The 20,079-nt window shown below is 42.4% G+C and overlaps 1 protein-coding gene and 1 non-coding gene across 6 annotated transcripts in view; one reads left to right on the top strand and one right to left on the bottom strand.

Annotated features, from left to right (window-relative positions):
• SMAD3 (SMAD family member 3) overlaps nt 1-20,079 on the bottom strand; it is a 288,894-nt gene that overhangs the window by 14,857 nt on the left and 253,958 nt on the right. For all 5 annotated transcript variants that reach the window (XM_050967589.1, XM_050967590.1, XM_050967587.1 and 2 more), the window contains 4 exons: nt 8,488-8,681; nt 7,130-7,264; nt 6,240-6,314; nt 3,577-3,627 (listed from right to left, as the gene is read on the bottom strand). In XM_050967589.1, the coding sequence (XP_050823546.1) occupies nt 3,577-3,627; nt 6,240-6,314; nt 7,130-7,264; nt 8,488-8,572 (346 nt within the window). In that variant the 5' untranslated portion in view covers nt 8,573-8,681. The remainder of the gene's footprint in view (nt 1-3,576; nt 3,628-6,239; nt 6,315-7,129; nt 7,265-8,487; nt 8,682-20,079) is intronic.
• On the top strand, nt 1,947-2,062 carry LOC127058675 (U5 spliceosomal RNA). The gene has a single exon (XR_007776425.1). It is a non-coding gene; the product is annotated as a U5 spliceosomal RNA (small nuclear RNA).

Genomic DNA, 20,079 nt, shown 5'->3' with positions numbered 1-20,079 from the left:
GCCAGGAAGGTCTGTACTGGGCTAGGGCAAGTGAGAAGAAAATATTAAGGCCTCTTATTTCAGATCCTAACGTTTAGATTGGTTATTATTCTTCTGTAAGGCAACACCATCACTGGATTCTCAGATAACACAGTCTCTGTCAGAAGTTCTGTATTTTAATCCATATGTACCAGTTATGGCTGCCACATCTCTAACTTCATCCTTAAATCAGCACACAGAGAGAAAGCAAGAGAGACTGTGAGCGCGCAGTCTCTTCATTATCATTATACTCTATAACCACTGAGCTTTCAGAAGGGCTTGGGAATACCACTTTCATTTTTTTATTTTTTTTTGGAGTAGCAGCGTTGCACCACAGAAACCAGCTGAGGCCTGTAGTACTAACTCATCTGACCATATGGTATGTGGTTATTTCACTTGTAGTGTCTGCATCAAGCCTCTTGTAGAGCCAACACTGAGGAAGAGGACAATGGATTTCCAGTATACCAAACTCATAGATAACAATATGCATACCCAATTCTGGACCTTTGCCGTATAAACTTCCTGACCTCAATCTGAATATCCACACAGCATGAGTAGCCATAGATATGTTGGGGGGGGGGAGTTAAGTTGAAACAAACGAAATAGGAGATCACTTAGTATTTGTAACTTTCACTAAAAACATGTGCTTGACAACTAAACCTTTGAACCAAAAAAGTCCTTTCAAGTGGACTCCCTGCCAGGTGCACTCACATTCCCTCTGATCTGGAGAGACCACCTGCAGTGCAGAGAGAAGGGAGTTCATTTCCCATGGCCCATTCAGTCTTTGGTCTGTCATCTGACACCGCTAGTTGAGGGAGGAAGAGGGTCGGGTTTTTTTTGTTTTTGTTTTGTCATCTACCCTGTTACCACCACCAACGCTTCATTTTGGGCAGATCACCCAACAGCGTGTAGATGGCAATAAGACTTCCATCACTACTGACAAGTTTGATTATCAATGTGTCATTTCGCTTATTTTAAAATTACCTACAACTCAACACCGCACAAGAAATTTTAAAAAAAAATTTTTTTGAAACATCCACAAGCTATGAACTTGTCCAAGAACAACAAATGTTCATCTTGTAAATCCTGGCTGTGTCCCTTTCATTTGATTTCAAATTATTACACTTTCTGACTCTAGCTTCAGAGACTACAAATGGATTACTTGTGGTTAACATGCTTTGGCTGCCCTTACTTAGTCTTTGCTACCAGACACCACACTAGACATCCTACAGATCGACCAGCCAAGCAGCATGGTTTAATAACCATTGCCTTTGTTGGAAAAAAAACATGCACTGAAGCCTGATTCCTAGAGACTCCTTACTGATGTGGGTGAGGTGGTTGCTATCTTCAGCTACAAAAAGCAATCTGGATTGGGTTTTTTGTTGTTGTTTAAAATGTTGATAAACAACATTGGAAATTCCAATTGACTCACAAGCAGCACACTTGAGCATAAATGATGCAGTCAAAAAAACAACTCGCCAACCTCCACAAAAAACCCTCTTCCTTCTTAGGCTTTGACAGTTAAGCCAAAGAAAAAAGTTAGTACCACACAGATATATATATCCAGCATCCTTTAAAAAAAAAAAATTGACTAGCCCGAGACATCCAAAAGCAAGCCAAGCAATGCCTGAAATTCTGGAGTGCTGTCAAGATACTCTGTGCCAGGGCTGTAAGCATACGTAAGCTTTGTGGCTGTGGCACTTTAAGAGTAATCTGAAGTGGTCTGTGTCTACTGGTTTAAGTAACATTTAGAGAACAGATCCTGCAGTATGCAGGGTTGTACGAGGGTGACCGCTGAGAGTAATTTCGAAAGGGGTGAGCCCAGCAATATGGTTAGATCTGACCCCTCTGTCAGTCTACATGAAAATAAAGAGCACAATCAGATACACATTGAAGATATAATGCAAGTTCAGAAATACACTCTCAAAATACTCTGGTTTCTCTCAAGCTTGTATAAATCTTTTGCCTTTTGCTAAAGATTCCTGTGGGGAGGAACATTTATGAGTTTCTACTCAATTTTGTGAGGCTTCACTTTGGTAAGGTTGTTTTTTTGTTGTTGTTGTTGTTTTTGTTTTTAAATAGAGGGGACGGATAGCTCAGTGGTTTGAGCATTGGCCTGCTAAACCCAGGGTTGTGAGCTCAGTCATTGAGGGGGCCATTTAGGGAACCGGGATAAAATCTGTCTGGGGATTGGTCCTGCTTTGAGCAGGGGATTGGACTAGATGACCTCCTGAGGCTTATCTCAGAGAATTATACAACCTTGATTTCTACACCTTTCATTTTCCTCTTATTTATTATTTTAAATATCTCTAGTTGATAGGATGAAAACAGAACCACTGATATGTTGGTATAATACTAAGGCCTGGACTATGCTCTTGATGCCTACAGATGAGCCCTGCAGAGGCCTACACTGCTGCCTAGGTCCCCAGAATGAATTCGGCTGTTCTGGCCAGTGCAAAGGGCCTGTCTTAAGCCCACACCTGAGTTCAGGTAGTAGGACATATATGGGAACCAGAAGGCTTGAATCGGCACCATAACATCCCTGACCTCACCTTGTGTCCCCATGGAGGGGTCAGCTACAATCTGTCCCTAAGCTCTTCAGTGCAGGGACTGTGTCTATCTGAGAGGAGTGCTCTGCACCCTGCAGGATCAAACAGAACAACTGATCCGGTACGTGAGCACTATGATATCGACACTAATCATTTCAAGTATATTGAACTCACTTCTGTAATCTGCCTCTGTCATATGTTAAGTGCTTCAGCACACCACCTGCTTTTTGGTCTACTACTGTTTCTTCTTTCCACCCTTTCCCCGTCTCACCTTCCCCACTTTGCCCTTGTGTTCTCCAAAACTCCATCACCCAACACTCCATTACCAATCTCATCCCCTGCTCAATTATCTCAATAAACAAAATTATAAGGTGGGGCGGGTGGTTAGGGCACTAGCCTGGGATCTGGGTTCAGTTCCCTGCTGCACCAAACTTCCTGTGTGACCTTGGGCAAGTCAGTTAGCCTCTCCATGCCCCAGTTCCCTGTCTTTACAATAGGGATATTCATACCATCCTGCCTCACAAGGGTGTTGCGAGGATACATACAGTTAAAGATCGTGAGGCACTCAGATAATAAGATAATGGTGGTCAGATAAGCACCTTAGATTGACAATAAGCAACTAAAATTATATAGTTGCTTACTAGACGACTGAGTTTAATTTAAAACACATTTATTAAAATAAGAACCAGCAGGATGCATTCCTGGCAAACCTGTGATCACCAGATCTTAATTTTGTCATTGCCCTCACATTCATTCGCCCTGGCACCCTCACCTCCCCTTTTTCTTTTGGTCTGTCACTGCATCTTGTTTTATATCCAACCCTACCTTGTAAGTGCAGATCTCAGTATTAATTTTGAGCTTCTGTGAATCACTGTCACCATAATAAATGGGAATCAGCACAAAGAAGCATTAAATAATGCCACAACATCAGGCAGTAATGTCATCATTAAGATACCCTCTGTATGCCTATCACTATAATTACACACAGTTCTGAAGATGGCATACTTACCCAGATTATTATGCGCTGGGGACATAGGATTTGGAGATAAATTTGGAGAACCTGAAAAATCAAGATGATAATGATTAAGCTGGTAACTGCATAGAAAAAACAGTAAAACAGAAACATTAGTGCTAACATGGGTTTTTGGTTCTAAAGATCAAACCAAGGGCATTTATGTTTTTTGGTCTAAGAATATTGTGTTTGCTGCTTAAACCCAATGGATATATATGGAAATATGTAACAATCTTGGAATTCTTAAGCATCCCATGCCCCAGTTGAACTTCATTCTGTGATCAAGGAAAGCAAGACTTGCAGTTTCCTCAATGGCCAATTATTATTACTATCATTATGATACAAAGTAATATTGCTAAGCATCTTCACGCTACTCCAGATCTTAATTTACCAGAGACCCAGTTTTCAAAACTGTGAACATAGGCATGTGTGCTTCATTTGCATATGCCTTTAATATGACTGCATGTACCATCATGGCAACTACACACAAAGGTGACTACTTAGACAACTACAGCTTTGTTTTTCTGTTTCCCTGCACTCTATGTATTCAGTCACACTAGTGCAAAATTATTGAAAAGTGAGTGTAACTCCCTATCAGAGAAGCATGGTAGCATGTTATGCTCCAGGGGTTGGCAACCTTTGGCACGCGGTTAGCCAGGGCGCTTACCCTGGCGGGCTGGGCCGGTCTGTTTATGTGCCGTGTCCACAGGTTCGACCGATTGCAGCTCCCACTGGCCACGGTTCGCTGCTCCAGGCCAATGGGGGCGGCGGGAAGCAGCAGCCAGCATATCCTTCAGCCCGTGCCACTTCCCGCCGCCCCCATTGGCCTGGAGCGGCGAACCACGGCCAGTGGGAGCCGTGATCAGCCGAACCTGTGGACGCAGCAGGTAAACAGATGCTTACCCTGGCGAGCCGGGTGCCAAAGGTTGCCGACCCCTGTTATGCTCACTTTGCCCTTGTGAAAATTACCATATAGGTAAGGGCCATGGAGAATCAGGTGATTAAAGGTAAATTTACAAGCAGAATTACCATAGTTGTAGGCTTTATCATTCTAATTCTGTATGGGAAACATGCACATATATTTTGAACATCTGAACAGAATTGGTTCCAACAAAAAAAGGAGGCATTACACTGGAGCTTTGCAAGAAAATATGAAGGCTTGGCAGGTATGAGCGCACATTGCAGAGCCTTGCCTTCCACTGAGCTCTGCTAGCTTTTTTAAAAATCCATTCTTATAAAAAGAACAAAGTCCATGACATGTGAGGGAGTGGAAGACCCACAGAGAGAACAGATATAGCATTTGAACATAAATTGGGTATTTATGGTATCTTCTTGGCCATCTCTGTTCCAGTATTTTATCCCAAAAGGCCCTATTTACATTCCGGATGTCAACCACAGTACCAATAATTGCATGCACTAAAATGGATTGTGTCAGTAGGTTCATGTTTGATATGGACAAACAAACCCACGCTTGCTTCCTCCATCTGTATCATTGTGGAGAAAGACTGTAAATCTGTCATTCTTCTTTTATAATTCCACATGCACTCTGAAGTCCAAGTCATGCACAGAAAGGGAGCTGACTGTGCCCAGTATCTGCATTAATTAGGCCCTGCACTCCCTTTGTTTGAATGAAGCTCATATTTGTGTATTGCTCTTTTCAAGCAGTAACCATTTTAACCAGAGATGTGTCTTTGTTTTTCAAACACAGCTTTTACAAACTAAGGGATGGATTCAGCAACTGTTATTCACAAGGGTAACTCCAACATCAACAGGATGTCTTGGGTAAGGATTACTTATGTGAGTTAGGGCTGTAGGTCCTCATCTGTTTAACTACCTTGTGTTCATATATCTTAGCACTAATTCCAAGAGCAAATAATCTAATACACAGCCCAACAGTACTTGTTTAAATGCCACAGAGAAACTGAGAAAGGGATTGATGGTTTATGGGGAAGCATTTGCTAAACACAAAGAATGCAGTCTCTGAACGTCTCAATATTCAAGGCCCGATATTCAAACACACTTACTTGGCCATTTGCAAGGGCGAACACTTGGTCTGATCGCACCATTGCTTTCAGTGAATGTGCTGACTGGGTACACAATTTGTGCATGCATGCACAGTTCTAATAATAAGGACCCAGACTAAATGCAGACAATACAAACTTCTGACTGCAAGGAAAGGGAGGAGGCCAGTGGTCAGTGCTCCACTCTCCTGTTTACTTGTGTCTAGCAGCTGGTGCTCTGGGGCACGGGAGTGCATGGTGAACCTTTTTCCAGTAGGTTTAAGGTATGTTATACAGTGTAGGCCACCCTGCGGAATCCAAACTGCATCTGTCCTCCACCATTTTTGCCGCCCCAAGCAAAAAAAAAAAAAAAGCTACTCAGACTGCCGAAGCAACAAAAAACAAACAAACAAACAAACAAACAAACAACAAAAAAAATCTACTCATCAGCACTTAAAAGAGATATAAAAATGGCCCTCAAACCAAAATCCTCTGCATGTTATAGCGTAACAAATAAATATGCAATATAATGACATATTTAAAAATATAGGGTCAGATGCCAAGGCCCTTAGTCAGGGAACTCGGTGGTGGCCTAAGAATTAAGTAAGAGTCTCAGGATTTGACCCAGAAAGCTACAGGAAATGGCCAGAGATGACCCACCTGCATCCATGCTGTGGTTCATCTGATGGTCACTGGTTTCTCCATCCTCACTCAGGTAACCTGGAGGAGGTGTCTCTGGAAATCAGGAGATTAAACTGTCAATTACAGTTGATTGCAGAGTTCAGACATTATCAAAATATATCTCTCTGATCTCTGTTCATAGCAGACTAATGAAATACTTCATAAAGAGGGAGGGAACACAAGAAGGTGAGTAGAGGTCATAGGAGGCCTTTTTATGATAACGAAGCAGAAATTCAGGATTTTAGTTTCAGATACAATTTCACAATGATTTTGCAGTTTTCCTTCCTCCTGTTTTTCTCCTCTCTGAATTGCACCTTCCTGGACCACCAGTATAGATGAGCTGTAGGTCTATAATGGATACACGCCCTTATGCAGATATACAGTAAGATACGCTAAATAGCTTTTTCAGATTCACAAAGGCTTATCCAAATGTGAAATGGCTAAATTTTGTCTGAACCTGAATTTGTTTTCAGAAAGTTCTCTCAGCAAAACACTCTACAATGTATTTTAAATCCACCCCACGGAGGGGCAGAGCAGAATGTACAGCAAAGGATTTAAGCAGCAGCGCGTGCGTTTTTGGTTGACGACAACTTTGGTTAATAAACCACTGATCTATAACAGAGATTAAGAATGGGATCTGTCTACCTCAAGATCTGAACACAATCTGGTTCAGCCAGTTAGGGAGCCCAGGAGTTCTAAAGGTTAATGAGGAGGGTAATGATGGAATGGAGAAAAACAGAGCTCAGCCAGTGTGCCACATAACCCTTGGGGCCTAATATTAAACCTACAGGACATATGTATCAGTCATTTACTGGGCAATAGGCCCTTTCTTCACCCCCTTTGTTTGCTAGATGGAGGCCATACAGTACCTGGAATGTAGTTGCTTTGTGGCTCTATACCTGCCGGGAAATTAGTGTTCTCTGGAATGGAATGACTATAATCGTCTAATGGCGGGAACTCTGCTGGAATCTCTGTGTGCCTTGGTACCAGCACTGGAGGTAAAACTAAACAGATGGAAAAAAAACAGAGCAGGACAGTGACATTAGCAGCAAGTTTATAACATGACACCTTACATTGACCCAACATGAAATATTGGAAAATGAGGAGAAATCCAGCCCTTGGAATAACATTCTCACACATGCAGGTAACTCCAATCAGCATTCAAAACTATGAAAGTGGCTCCAGGAAAGGCTAGTGGTGAAATGTTACTATCTATTAGTAAGTGCTGACAAGATGTTTGGTGCTGTATAGGACACAAAAATAAAGACAATCACTATCCTGAGATATTAGCAATTTAAGAGCGAGTCACACAGAAGACAAGATACACCAAGAGATGAAAAAAGAAAATTATAAGTTAGAGCAGAGTTAATATTTTAGGGTCTCCGTATAGAAATCTAGAGCTGTTCTGCTGACTGACATGGAAAGATAGACTAGCGAGGTCCTATTAGTTACAACTATGGATATAAGAGAGAGTCTGAATCTCTCGGAGGCACAGGAAGCTAGGGACAAATAGAGGGTTTGTTCAGGGAGCAATCCTTAGAAACAGCTACACTCATCAGCAAAACATGGCAGGAACTTTATTGTTATTTAAGTAAATAAAGAACACCCCAGGAAGAGAATTAAAGGTTGGACCCTCTCTATGGGCTTGTCTACATTAACCACCGAATCAATGGGCAGTGATTGATCCAGTGGGGGTTGATTTATGGAGTCTAGCACAGACACAATAAATCAACAGCTGAGCGCTCTCCCGTCGACTCCAGTACTCCACCAGAACAAGGAGCGCAAGCAGACTCGACGGGAGAGTGTCAGCTGTCGACTTACCGCAGCGAAGACACCGCACTAAGTAGATCTAAGTACGTGGACTTCAGCTATCCTATTCACATAGCTGAAGCTGCATGTCTTAGATGGACCCCGCACGGTAGGGTAGACAAGCCCTGTATGTGCACACAAATAATATGTTTGGAGCTTGGCAGGAATACAACCTGCTTAAACTTAGATTTTTTTGACTTGTGTGTGCTGAAGTTTCCCTCTCTTCACCATAAATAAAGATGTAGATAGATGCACTATTTCACCACAAGACGTGGGAGGGAGCTAAGGAGGGGTAGCTAATAATAGAAACCTTTTGGTTTTAAAGCACCACGCATGCTATTTTTATTTTGTCCTGAAACTTTAAACAGACTCCTGCCCTTGCATGGAGAAGCTGAAATACCCAGAATGTCCACAATACCTGGAGTCTCCACTCTTTGGTAGTGATAGGGGTTGACACAGACTTCATCTTTCTTCATGTTAAAGGCATACTCGCACATCTCCATGGCACGCAGCTCATGGTGGCTATGAAGGTCTGGCCAACGCCACAGCCGGCAGTAGATTACATGGGGAAGCCCTTTACGGTGGGATACTTGCAACCGGCCATCTAGTGATCTGCATTAAGAAAATAATGATGATAATGAACATGTATGTGTTTTGCTTTTCTTCATCTCAGAGATGTACAGTATTAAAGAAAACTGACAAAAAAGTCGACAACCGACCTGGAACTAATGTATACGTAAAAAACCATACAGATTATTGACCAGGCTCTGGCAGGTGCTGTGCAAAGGTACCCAACAGGAAGGTTGCAGCTAGCAGCAGGAGAATGAAAGCTGCCCCGATCTGGCTCCCCTCAAAATGCAGAGGCCACTTCTCTGCAACAGGAACTGCAAAGAAGTATTCTGGGACATGGCCTAGATAGGTAAGGAAGTCTGGGTGTGTCAGTTTCTCTGACTCACAGATGGCTTTATTCATTAACAGCTCCTGGCAGGAACTAATCTGGGGGCAAAGAGAACGGTGCTGTGGGGGAGGCTGCTTCCTACCAGAATACAGCACATGAATGGTGCTTCTGAAGCATACTTACTTGTCCTATTGAAGAGACCCTTTGGATAGCTCTAAGAATTTGGCCCTGCACATGTAAAGACAATATGTTTTAAAAACATATTAATGAAAGGTTATAACTTTTAAAAACATAAAAAGACATTATAGTCTATTGCATTGTGATCATTCACAATGCAGATGCCAAATAAAATTAATACAGGCACTCACATTTTTAAATGGCAACAAAAAATTACTTTATGCCAATTTCCCACACTTAAGATGCCTAATTAAATGGGGGGCGGGGGGAAGGGGAGAAATGAAACCAGAAGACCTGCTCCACAGTTTGTAGGTAAGAACATGAAACCTCTATGTTTAGGGTTTTTTTAAAAATTATTATTCCTACACTGAGTTGTCCCCAAAAATCTATAAACAAACAGAATTATTTTCCCATTAAATCCCCTGTCTGGGTTCAGGAAGTAGTGATTTTCCCACCCCAAAGACTTATAAACTAGCCTAAAAAACAGGGTGGAGGATGGCAGCCCAGCAAGACTCTTCCCAATGGCAGCACTAACAGGACTGTTATAACATACACACACCTCTTGTAAACATCTTTATAACAACGAGTGATGTAGCAAGTAACTAATACTGGCTATAGCTGACCTGCACTTCCTTTAGCAATGTAGCAGAACTCACAGGTTGCAAATAACTGTATGCAGAAAGCCTATGAGGAATCTGTACCACCGAAGGGCCTGCTCTCACAGGTTATAAAAACATCCAGAACCTGTGATTAAGTTACAGCCTGAAATATGGCTTAGAGCCAGCCCATGGGGCTTATTTAGAGTATATACATATTTCTTTATGGTGCTCCTCGGTTATTATTTATGGATCACACATTCTCAATGTGCAAAAATAGAGCAAGGGTGTATCCCACTCTTCAGATTTTTCCGTGAAGGGGAGGTCAAACACTTGAATATCTGGCATATTTACCAAATCTCCTCTCAGGCTGAGCTTTGCTACTAACAATCTGCCTCATTCCTTCTTAGGACATTTTGTAGCAGAGTGGATCTCTGCTCCTGCCCTGAAGGGGTTAAAACAGCCCTGCAAGGGGCCGTAGCTGGAGCCAGAAGCCTGGGCTGATAGCGGGAGTGGCTGCAGCTGGGGGCCATGCCCTAAATTGAGCCACAGCCTGTATAAGAAGGCCAAGGGAGCCAGAAGCAGAAGTCTCTCTCTGACTGGAGAGAGACAGGCCTGGCTGCTTGGGGACTCACCCAGGGGACCTAAGGAAGGCAGGGCTGGGGCAAAAGCCTTAGGAGCTAAGAAGCCCTAGATCAGCAACTCCCCAGGCTGCAGGGCCTAATTCTAGGCCTCCAAGGTACTGGGCTTGCAGAGAGGCAGCTGGAGGGTGGGTAAAGGCAGCCAGGCCAAACCCCCTTTGCCTATGATGAGTGGCTGATACTGCAGTCTGCCCCAGGGCATGGGGGCTAGACAATGATTGGGCAGTAGCCAATACTGAGGCAAAGTGGGGATAGTGGGGTGAGGTTCCCCTGGGAGGGGGGAGACCCAGTTAAAGGGGCACCAAGGTCCAGGGAGGGGCCCGGGGCCAGTAGAGGACAGGTGGCTCACCGGCCTGCAGAGGGCGCGCCGTAGCTGGAATTGAGCTAATTCCCCAAAGCAACCAGCAGGAGGCGCCGCGGGGGTGAGTCCACATGGTTACACATTTCAAGCAGGAAATAGGATTTTCAGGTGAAAGGCTCAACAGAAGAAGGCCAAATATAAAATGTTTCTGAGGAAACAGGAAGGACTTGCATGTCAGAATAAAGTATTCTATCAAAATCCAGGTGACCAGGGATGGTATTCGGGCACACCAGGTGCTTGATGGAAGGGAATTATTAGAAACAGATTAATAGAAATAGAGCAACCAGTTCAACAAAATCTACATTACCTAAAGTTATTGGGCCTGACTGGGCTTCCAGTGAGATACATGGGAGCTTTGGCATTGATTTCACTGGGAGCAGGATTAGATCTTTATTCCCCATCTGCTAGTTGATGATAACGTGGAAAATTTCTAAGTTAATATCAGCAGGTTCAAAATAATTATTTTCGCACAGGAGGAGTTTGTTTATTAAAGTTAAGCAAAGAAACAAGGGATTAAATCAGACCACTTTTCTTCACTTCCTCGGTACTGACAATGCATAAAAAGTCAGCGTCTGCTAGGAAGGACAAAGTTATTTAGGGTAGTTCACCACATCTGGATAGAGGCAAAGAACAGAGGGGGAAAATAGCATATAGATTATCACAATCATCTCAGTCCCACAGAAAGCATAATCCTGACTCATTTTCCAACAATTTCCAATTACTGTTGCCATTACAGCAGCACAGACAGATTAGATTGACATTAATAGCTGTCTGAAGGGGAAAGTTAATCCATCTGTTTCCTCATGTGTCTTTGCTTTTTCAGCAAGCCTTCAAAGAAAAGAGAGAAGATCTAACACAGATTATGCACCACCTGGGATGACTGATGAGCAAGGATCATTCTCCTATACATTTGTCAGGATGGGACAGAGTTTTTACACCTACAAGGTGAATTCTCCCATCAGTTGGAGGGAATATCAATCTCCTCCCAGTACTCCAAGTACCCGTGGTAAAAGGTGCTGAGGAGGATAGGGGGAGGTGAGGTGAAGCAATGCAAATGAGTTGGCCTTGTATGTCTCAGTCATTTCTTGGATGCCATGTGAGAACACATGCAAACTTTCACAGAGTTTCCAAATATCCAACAAGAACAGCCAACAAAAATCCAGGAAGGCTGTGTCAGTCCCTGTTGCTTCGCCTGCCTGTCTGTACCTATATTCCCATCGTGGCAGCACAGCATGTGGTATACAAGAGAGGATGAAGATACAGGGAGGAGGTTAAGTTTATTTATTTATTTTTAAATCAAGTATCCTTTACCCCATACATAGGCTACTGGATTTTGTCACGTTAAATGAGAAACACACTTGTGTACCCATACATGCACAGTGACTGGTAGAGGGCTTGAACCTGGCAGCAAAAGCCTTAGCCTTGCTGTCTGACTAAATCAGTAAGTCTGCCACATAACACTAAGTCCTTGTCTACACTACCGGGATAAGTCGACCTAAGTTACACTGCATGAATAACATAGCTAGAGTTGACATAGCTTAGGTCAACTTACTGCGGTGTCTACACTGCACTGCATTGATGGGAGATGCTCTCTCGTCAACTTACCTTTCTCTTCTCATTCTGGTGGAGTATTGGAATTGACCAGAGAGCACTCTGCAGTCAATTTAGTGGGTCTTCACTAGACCCACTAAATCGACCCCCCGCTGCACTGATCGCAGTGGCATCGATCTCCGGTAAGTATAGATGTGGTCTGAGTAGATGGCTTTGCCTACCTGGAGTCAGCAACAAGAGATACTAAGCCAGTATCCTGCCTCAATACCCATCTAGATGTTTAAACCCTGGTACACTCAAACTCTGAATAGCTCTATTGTGATTATGTGAAACAACAACAGGCTAAAAACAGATAATTCACAGTGACTTCTTCTGAAGCTCCATATTTTTGTTAGAATTTATGCAAGCTGTACAAAGTGTGTTTGGTATCTGAAGTTACTTGCAATCTGAGTGCTATTTCTGTGATAGGAAAGGAGGAGAGATGGACCAGTTTAGGGTCTTATCTAACGAAAACCTTTTCAAACAGAGCAGAATACATTTTATTTCGGAAATAGTAATAATGAAAGGTGATAGAGGGAGAATTAAGATATGCACAAAACATTCCTATGGGTTAATTATATTTTCAATCTTGTGAAATCTCTTTTCAGCCCTCTCTGTAAAGGGATTTAAGATGGAAAACAGCCCCAATGGTGTCTTCTTGGGAAGAATGCCAGCTGGGTTGTAAGGCAGGCTTGCTTCCTCTGTTGCCCCATCTGATACTAGTCACTGTCTGAAGACGGGATACCAGACTAGAGGGACTGATCCAGCATGCCAATTCCTGTTTTCTTATGACTGAGGGGTTTACTGGGATATAAACATGTTGCTCAGTAAGCTACCACAATCTGCTTAGCACCTCGCCATGTGATGTACTGCAATGATCCAAACAACATTAAATTAAATTCCTGCTACACTGGTCTAAGTTGCTCATGCAAAGAAAAATATACTCAACGCACCACTGGCTTCCATTTTGTTTTTTCTAGTTTATTATTTATTACTAGTTTCCGGCAGCACCCATAGCATGCTAGGTACTTTGCAAACATAAAAGAAGGCACGGTCCCTGCCATGATAGGACAGAGGCAAGTCTGACTACCAAAAGAAGCAGGACTGAGGAGAAGATTAACCGTACATCCTCCCCTCAGTGCTTGGATGATACTACGATGCATGGTGGGGAAAAGATTACATTTGTGACTCAGATAGGAAGAGTTAATCATTAGAATTTCTATCCTTCTGTGGCACCACAAGCTCTGTGTGAGTCTTCTCCCTGTGCTACTTTCATCCAATTCAAATGCACCAGGACACAGATAATGCTGTAATGCATCCTCAAGTATTTCTCCAGGATGCTCCTTTCTGTAAATGGGTTGGAAGAAACACATGGTGCCAACTAGGAGAAGCAGATGTCAATGACTAGAAAAAGGCAGTGGCTTTTGGAACAGCTAACTGCAACAACATAAAACCTTTTGTTTTTTAGCTTGCTTATTTAACAATGCTTTCCAACATAGGAGGTCTGCAGTTTGAGGCATGCCTGGTTTGTACTAAGTAGAGTTCTGGTTGGTTGATATGGAAGGATATTTGGAGGCAGAAGCACTGAAACTGAGGTAGTAATTGGAACATGGGAGCCTGATTACCATACTCAATGGAAGTTTACTGACAACCCAAGGAAGTAGATGTCTCACACACACAGAGTAGATCTCTCCACAAAGCAGGTGCCAAATCTCCCTCCCCCCATCCCCACCAGTCACTTTTCATAAACCGTGACCTCAACTCTAAGCCTGAGATTTTCCAAAGCTGCCTAAGGCATTTGGATATCCTGTTCCTATAAAAACGAATGGGATCTGGGCATCCAAATCTCAACCACAGTGGCCATTGTCACAGCAAATATATTCTCAACTCAAGTGAAGACAAATGTCCACCGTAGCCTTTCTCCAGTTCTCTGCTAAGCTGCTCCCTCATCTTCCATTTAACCAGCCTCTGCTGAGCAGCTCTCCACTTGTAGATTGACTTGATGCCAGCCAGGATACTGTTCCACACCCATGGCTACTTCCCAGGATCTTCTTTCAGTGCTCAAACGCCTTAAATGAGGTTGTAATGTTGGGTGATTTTCTCCAACTGCAGTACCATTTCCTGTGGCAGGAAATTATGTTTTCTACCATTGGCTGCAGCTGAACCTGTAAAGTGTCCCAAAATTGTGTGGTGGGACTAAGCAGCAAAGAGTGTGGAAACAAAAGTCTCCTATGACACAGAGATTTTAAAGGCGGAGCTTTATGTGGTTATTCCAGGCTGCTGCCCAGGAGCAGCACATTTTGGTCTACCCAACATAGCCAGTGTATATTCAGAGGCAGCAATATAAGAATAAGTGACAGTAATACATGTGAACTTGAGAATGGACCGAGATGTTTTCCCCCATGGACCATATCAGTCATCTAATAACTAGTCATAGGTGGTAAAATACCAAAGAGGGAAATGAGATCTAGATTCCAGAATACAGTCACTACATTTGTATGCTTGAAGAAGAGCATAAGTTACAGTTAACACAACTGCCCAGCGGCATCACCAGAAGTAATATTTTAGACTAGTGTTTCCCAAACTTGGGACACCACTTGTGTAGGGAAAGCCTCTGGTGGGCCAGGCTGGTTTGTTTACCTGCCGCGTCCACAGGTCCGGCCGATTGCAGCTCCCACGTTCCTCAGCCCGCACAGTTTCCAACAGCTCCCATTGGCTTGGAGCAGCGAACTGCGGCCAGTGGGAGCCGCGATCGGCCAGACCTGCAGATGCGGCAGGTAAACAAACTGGCCTGGCCCACCTGGGGCTTTCCCTACATAAGCAGCCTCCCAAGTTTGGGAAACACTGTTTTAGACGAAACAGATTTAAGAATGAACCCATAGTTTTTATGTTGTTCAGATTCCCTTTTGTTACATAACTAAGAAAGTCTACTGGACTCAAGAAAGTGTTACTTCAAACTGTATCCAAGCTATGTGCTGCCCAAATAGTATGGAGCAGTAATGAGTTTTGGTGGTAAACTAAAGAAAACACCTAAAGTAAATATTTTTCACAACCCGCTATAGCTTTCTGCTGACTAAACTCTGCAAAAGTTGAGCAGTGAGAAGGAGAAGGTTGCATTGCAGAATGGGAACTTGGTTTGGAGGACTAATGCATAAAATGTGGTTGTGCTATTAAATTGTTCTCTTTGTTGTGAGATGCTGAACGCCCTCTTACCCCCTGAAGTCAGTGAAAACTGAGTATGCGTCCCACCTCCCAGGAGGACTCAGCACCTTTCAGGAGTAGGACCTCTGTCATTTCCACTTTTCCTCATGTAGCATTTTCAGGTTTGTCTTAAAAAAGACTGGATTGTTCAATCCTCTCCTTCAACCATCTACCCTACAATTATTGGTGAGGGCAAATTAAATCGCTTTAAAGCAAACAAAAGTCAGCAGTGCTTAGTACTACACATGATGCACAGTTGTAGTGAGATTACTGTCAGGGTGGCTAAGTTCAAAATGTGGACTACCTTGAGTCCATCCTACACAACACTCCCTCTCCTTGCCACATATACACACACTCATTTGCAAAGTGCACAACACTTCTATATCCATTCTCATTTTCCAAAAAAGCCAAATGCTTCAATACTCCTTACAACAAATAAATACACACCAAATCTAACTGTCAAACTGTACAGTAACAAACCAGAGTGCATGCGGAATGAGGGAGAGGGTGGAAAAAGAAAACTGAAGAAAAATTATTTAAGTCTCAAGCTTCCAAGAGGTTCTTATTAAAAATAGTGAGCAGAAGTCTGTTTTTAAAATGACAAGTGGCTTGTCAGTATGCTTTTAAAATGCACCATTACCAAGAATTATATATGCACCATTACCAAGAATTAAAACAGGTTGTGTTTTTCTGTTAAGCACCAAACATGATAAGTAGCTCCTTACTGACCGCACACCTGGTGTACTCGAGAAAAGTAAGCATTCATTCACATAGAAAAATCTGGCTTTTGTTTGCAGAGAACTGAAATATCCATAGAGTTTCACAGAGAAGTTGGATAAAATCTCAATTTTCCCTGAATACTGGCCAAATGAGCAACACTGAATAAAAAATGACCCATGCAGCACATTTGTAATTCAAAAGTTGATCCCTTGCCATTTCTTCCTCCTCAATTTGCTCAGCATCTCTAAACTTTCCAAATGTGATTCAGCTTAACAACGATATTACTCAATTTCTAGGAACGGGAGTAAATGTATTCTGTTAAGGGTTGCAATGTTGATATATTATGTGTGCACACATATAGGAATCTAATAATAAATTAATACTGCTTCTAGTTAGCACTTCTGACTACCTGACAAACATACAATTAATCCTTATCACATCTTTGTGGGGAAATTATGTATTTGTTACTCCCATTTCAAAGATATGAAAATTGATATGATGGAGGTTACGTGATTTTCCCATGGCCAAACATGAGTCGGTGTCAGAGCCAGTATTAGCTCTCAGGAGTTCCTTACACTCAGTGCTGTCTCAAGAGCACAACTCTCTTTCTATAACTTGAGTTATTTCACACTGGTAACCATCTCTCTTATTTGCACCTTGGTATAGCTAAAGGAATGTCTACATGTACAGCACTGCAGTGGTGCAGCTGCACCAAGGCAGCTGTGCTGCTGCAACATCTCTGGTGAAGACACTCTATTCTAACAGGACAGAGCTCTCCCAGAGGCATAATAAAACCACCTCCGTGAACAGCAGAAGCCATGTCGGTGGCAGAAGCTCTCCTGCTGATATAGCACTGTGTACACGAGCACTTATGTCACCTAAGGGGTAGTGTATTTACACGCTGAGCAACATACGCTATGCCAACAGAAGTTGTAGTGTAGCCACAGCCTAAGAAACTCCCATTCCTCTTGCTCTTCCCACTGAACACTCCTCCTTCTGAATCAGAACCAATATCCATAGATTAAATACAGACCCACTCATCTGACACGTCATATATTTTGTTGATCTGTTAAATGTTCTTTAGATACAAAGCCTCTGAGCATTAGCAGTCCTTTTAAATTTGCTGCAAAAGCAGCAACAGTGCAGTTAACAGTGTGAAGCAGTGGCCCACACAGGATTAATGCACCTTCGAGGTGTCACTGTGCAGTTTTCTGTGGGTCTTAATTCATAACACTGTCCAGGGTCACAACCAGCGGGTGGCACAACTAGGTGTCTCAGCTGGCCATGAGATCGTGTGCAGGGGGAATGCTACCTACTGGGGCTGCCATACTAGAGGCAAAGATTTTGAAGGATGTAAGAGAATTCCATTCCCTTTGACTTCACAGGACATTTTATTTGCATATCAGTTGCAGCATGCTTTATACTACATGAACAGTCAAGCTGTCCTTTGCATATTTTATCTCCCAGAGTCTTCATTACCCTTTGAAATGTGCTAGTCTTGATTTTGGTATTTGGTTCTTGTTTTTTCTGGTCAACAGCTAAAATAGTACAGCACACAAAGGTGATGTCAGGATCACATTATGACAGCATGAGTCATTTAATAAGCTTCCAGTAATGCTAAACACTTTAGCAGGGGCCTTGGGACTTTATTTTTCAATGTCCAATTTCAGATTCAGACATCAGCATGTTTTATTGGTTTACCATAAACTAACTGTCCATTGTTACTTTGTTAAATTTCCTTCAGTTAATCTTCTGTTGTGAAGATGTTTGATCACTGAGCTGCACCTACTTTGTCTTCCATGCTGGCATCCATTCAACAGGCAATTTGTAATTTAATTTTCTTTAAGGCTGTGGCTATATATTGCTCATTTCACTACCTGATGGCTATATCCTAATAGTTTTTCCACAGTACTGTTTATTAATCTCTTTATTGTTTGTGCCACTTTGGCATGTAATGTGCTAGACTGGTAGCATAAGGTGACAGACACACACAGCCTTCTTTCCTGGAGTCAATTTTTATGCATTAATTTTTAAAAATATATTATATATGAAAATATAGTATATGTTTATCTATTTTTCCACCTTAAGAACATAAGAACGGCCGCACCGGGTCAGACCAAAGGTCTATCTAGCCCAGTATCTGTCTGCCAACAGTGGCCAATGCCAGGTGCCCCAGAGGGAGTGAAGCTAACAGGCAATGATCAAGTGATCTCTCTCCTGCCATCCATCTCCATCCTCTGATGAACAGAGGCTAGGGACACCATTCTTTACCCTTCCTGGCTAATAGCCATTTATGGACTTAGCCACCATGAATTTATCCAGTTCCCTTTTAAAGATTGTTATACTCCCAGCCTTCACAACCTCCTCAGGTAAGGAGTTCCACAAGTTGAATGTGCGCTGTGTGAAGAACTTCCTTTTGTTTTAAACCTGCTACCTATTAATTTCATTTCGTGACCCCTAGTTCTTGTATTATGGGAATAAGTAAATAACTTTTCCTTATCCACTTTCTTCACATCACTCATGATTTTATATACCTCTATCATATCCGCCCTTAGTCTCCTCTTTTCCAAGCTGAAGAGGCCTAGCCTCTTTAATCTCTCCTCATATGGTACCCTCTCCAAACCGCTAATCATTTTATCAGAGGGGTAGCCGTGTTAGTCTGGATCTGTAAAAGCAGCAAAGAATCCTGTGGCACCTTCTAGACTAACAGACGCATCTGAGGAAGTGGGTATTCACCCACGAAAGCTCATGCTCCAAAACGTCTGTTAGTCTATAAGGTGCCACAGGATTCTTTGCTGCTTTTATTAATCATTTTAGTTGCCCTTTTCTGAACCTTTTCTAGTGCTAAAATATCTTTTTTGAGGTGAGGAGACACATTTGTACACAGTATTCGAGATGTGGGCGTACCATGGATTTACGTAAGGGCAATAGTATATTCTCAGTCTTATTCTCTATCCTCTTTTTAATGATTCTTAACATCCTGTTTGCTTTTTTGACCGCCTCTGCGCACTGCGTGGACATCTTCAGAGAACTATCCACGATGACGGCAAGATCTTTTTCCTGACTCGTTGTAGCTAAATTAGCCCCCATCATATTGTATGTATAGTTGGGATTATTTTTTTCCAATGCACATTACTTTACATTTATCCACATTAAATTTCATTTGCCATTTTGTTGCCCAATCACTTAGTTTTGTGAGATCTTTTTGAAGTTCTTCACAATCTGCTTTGGTCTTAACTATCTTGAGTAGTTTAGTATCATCTGCAAACTTTGCCACCTCACTGTTTACTCCTTTCTCCAGATCATTTATGAATAAATTGAATAGAATAGGATTGGTCCTAGGACTGACCCTTGGGGAACACCATGGGTTACCCCTCTCCATTCTGAGAATTTACCATTAATTCCTACCCTTTGTTCCCTGTCTTTTAACCAGCTCTCAATCCATGAAAGGACCTTCTCTTTTATCCCATGACAGCTTAATTTACGTAAGATCCTTTGGTGAGAGACCTTGTCAAAGGCTTTCTAGAAATCTAAGTACACTACGTCCAGTGGATCCCCCTTGTCCACGTGTTTGTTGACCCCTTCAAAGAACTCTAATAGATTAGTAAGACATGATTTCCCTTTACAGAAACCATCTGACTATTGCTCAACAGTTTATGTTTTTCTATGTGTCTGATATTTTTGTTCTTAACTATTGTTTCGACTAATTTGTCCGGTACCGAAGTTAGACTTACCGGTCTGTAATTGCCAGGATCACTTGTAGAGCCCTTGTTAAATATTGGCATTACATTAGCTAACTTCCAGTTATTGGGTACCGAAGCTGATT

Source organism: Gopherus flavomarginatus, chromosome 9, assembly GCF_025201925.1.
Source record: "Gopherus flavomarginatus isolate rGopFla2 chromosome 9, rGopFla2.mat.asm, whole genome shotgun sequence".
In the NCBI taxonomy this organism is placed as follows: domain Eukaryota; kingdom Metazoa; phylum Chordata; order Testudines; family Testudinidae; genus Gopherus; species Gopherus flavomarginatus.
Note: the sequence above shows the minus strand (reverse complement) of the source record. Positions and strands in the feature narration are given on the sequence as shown.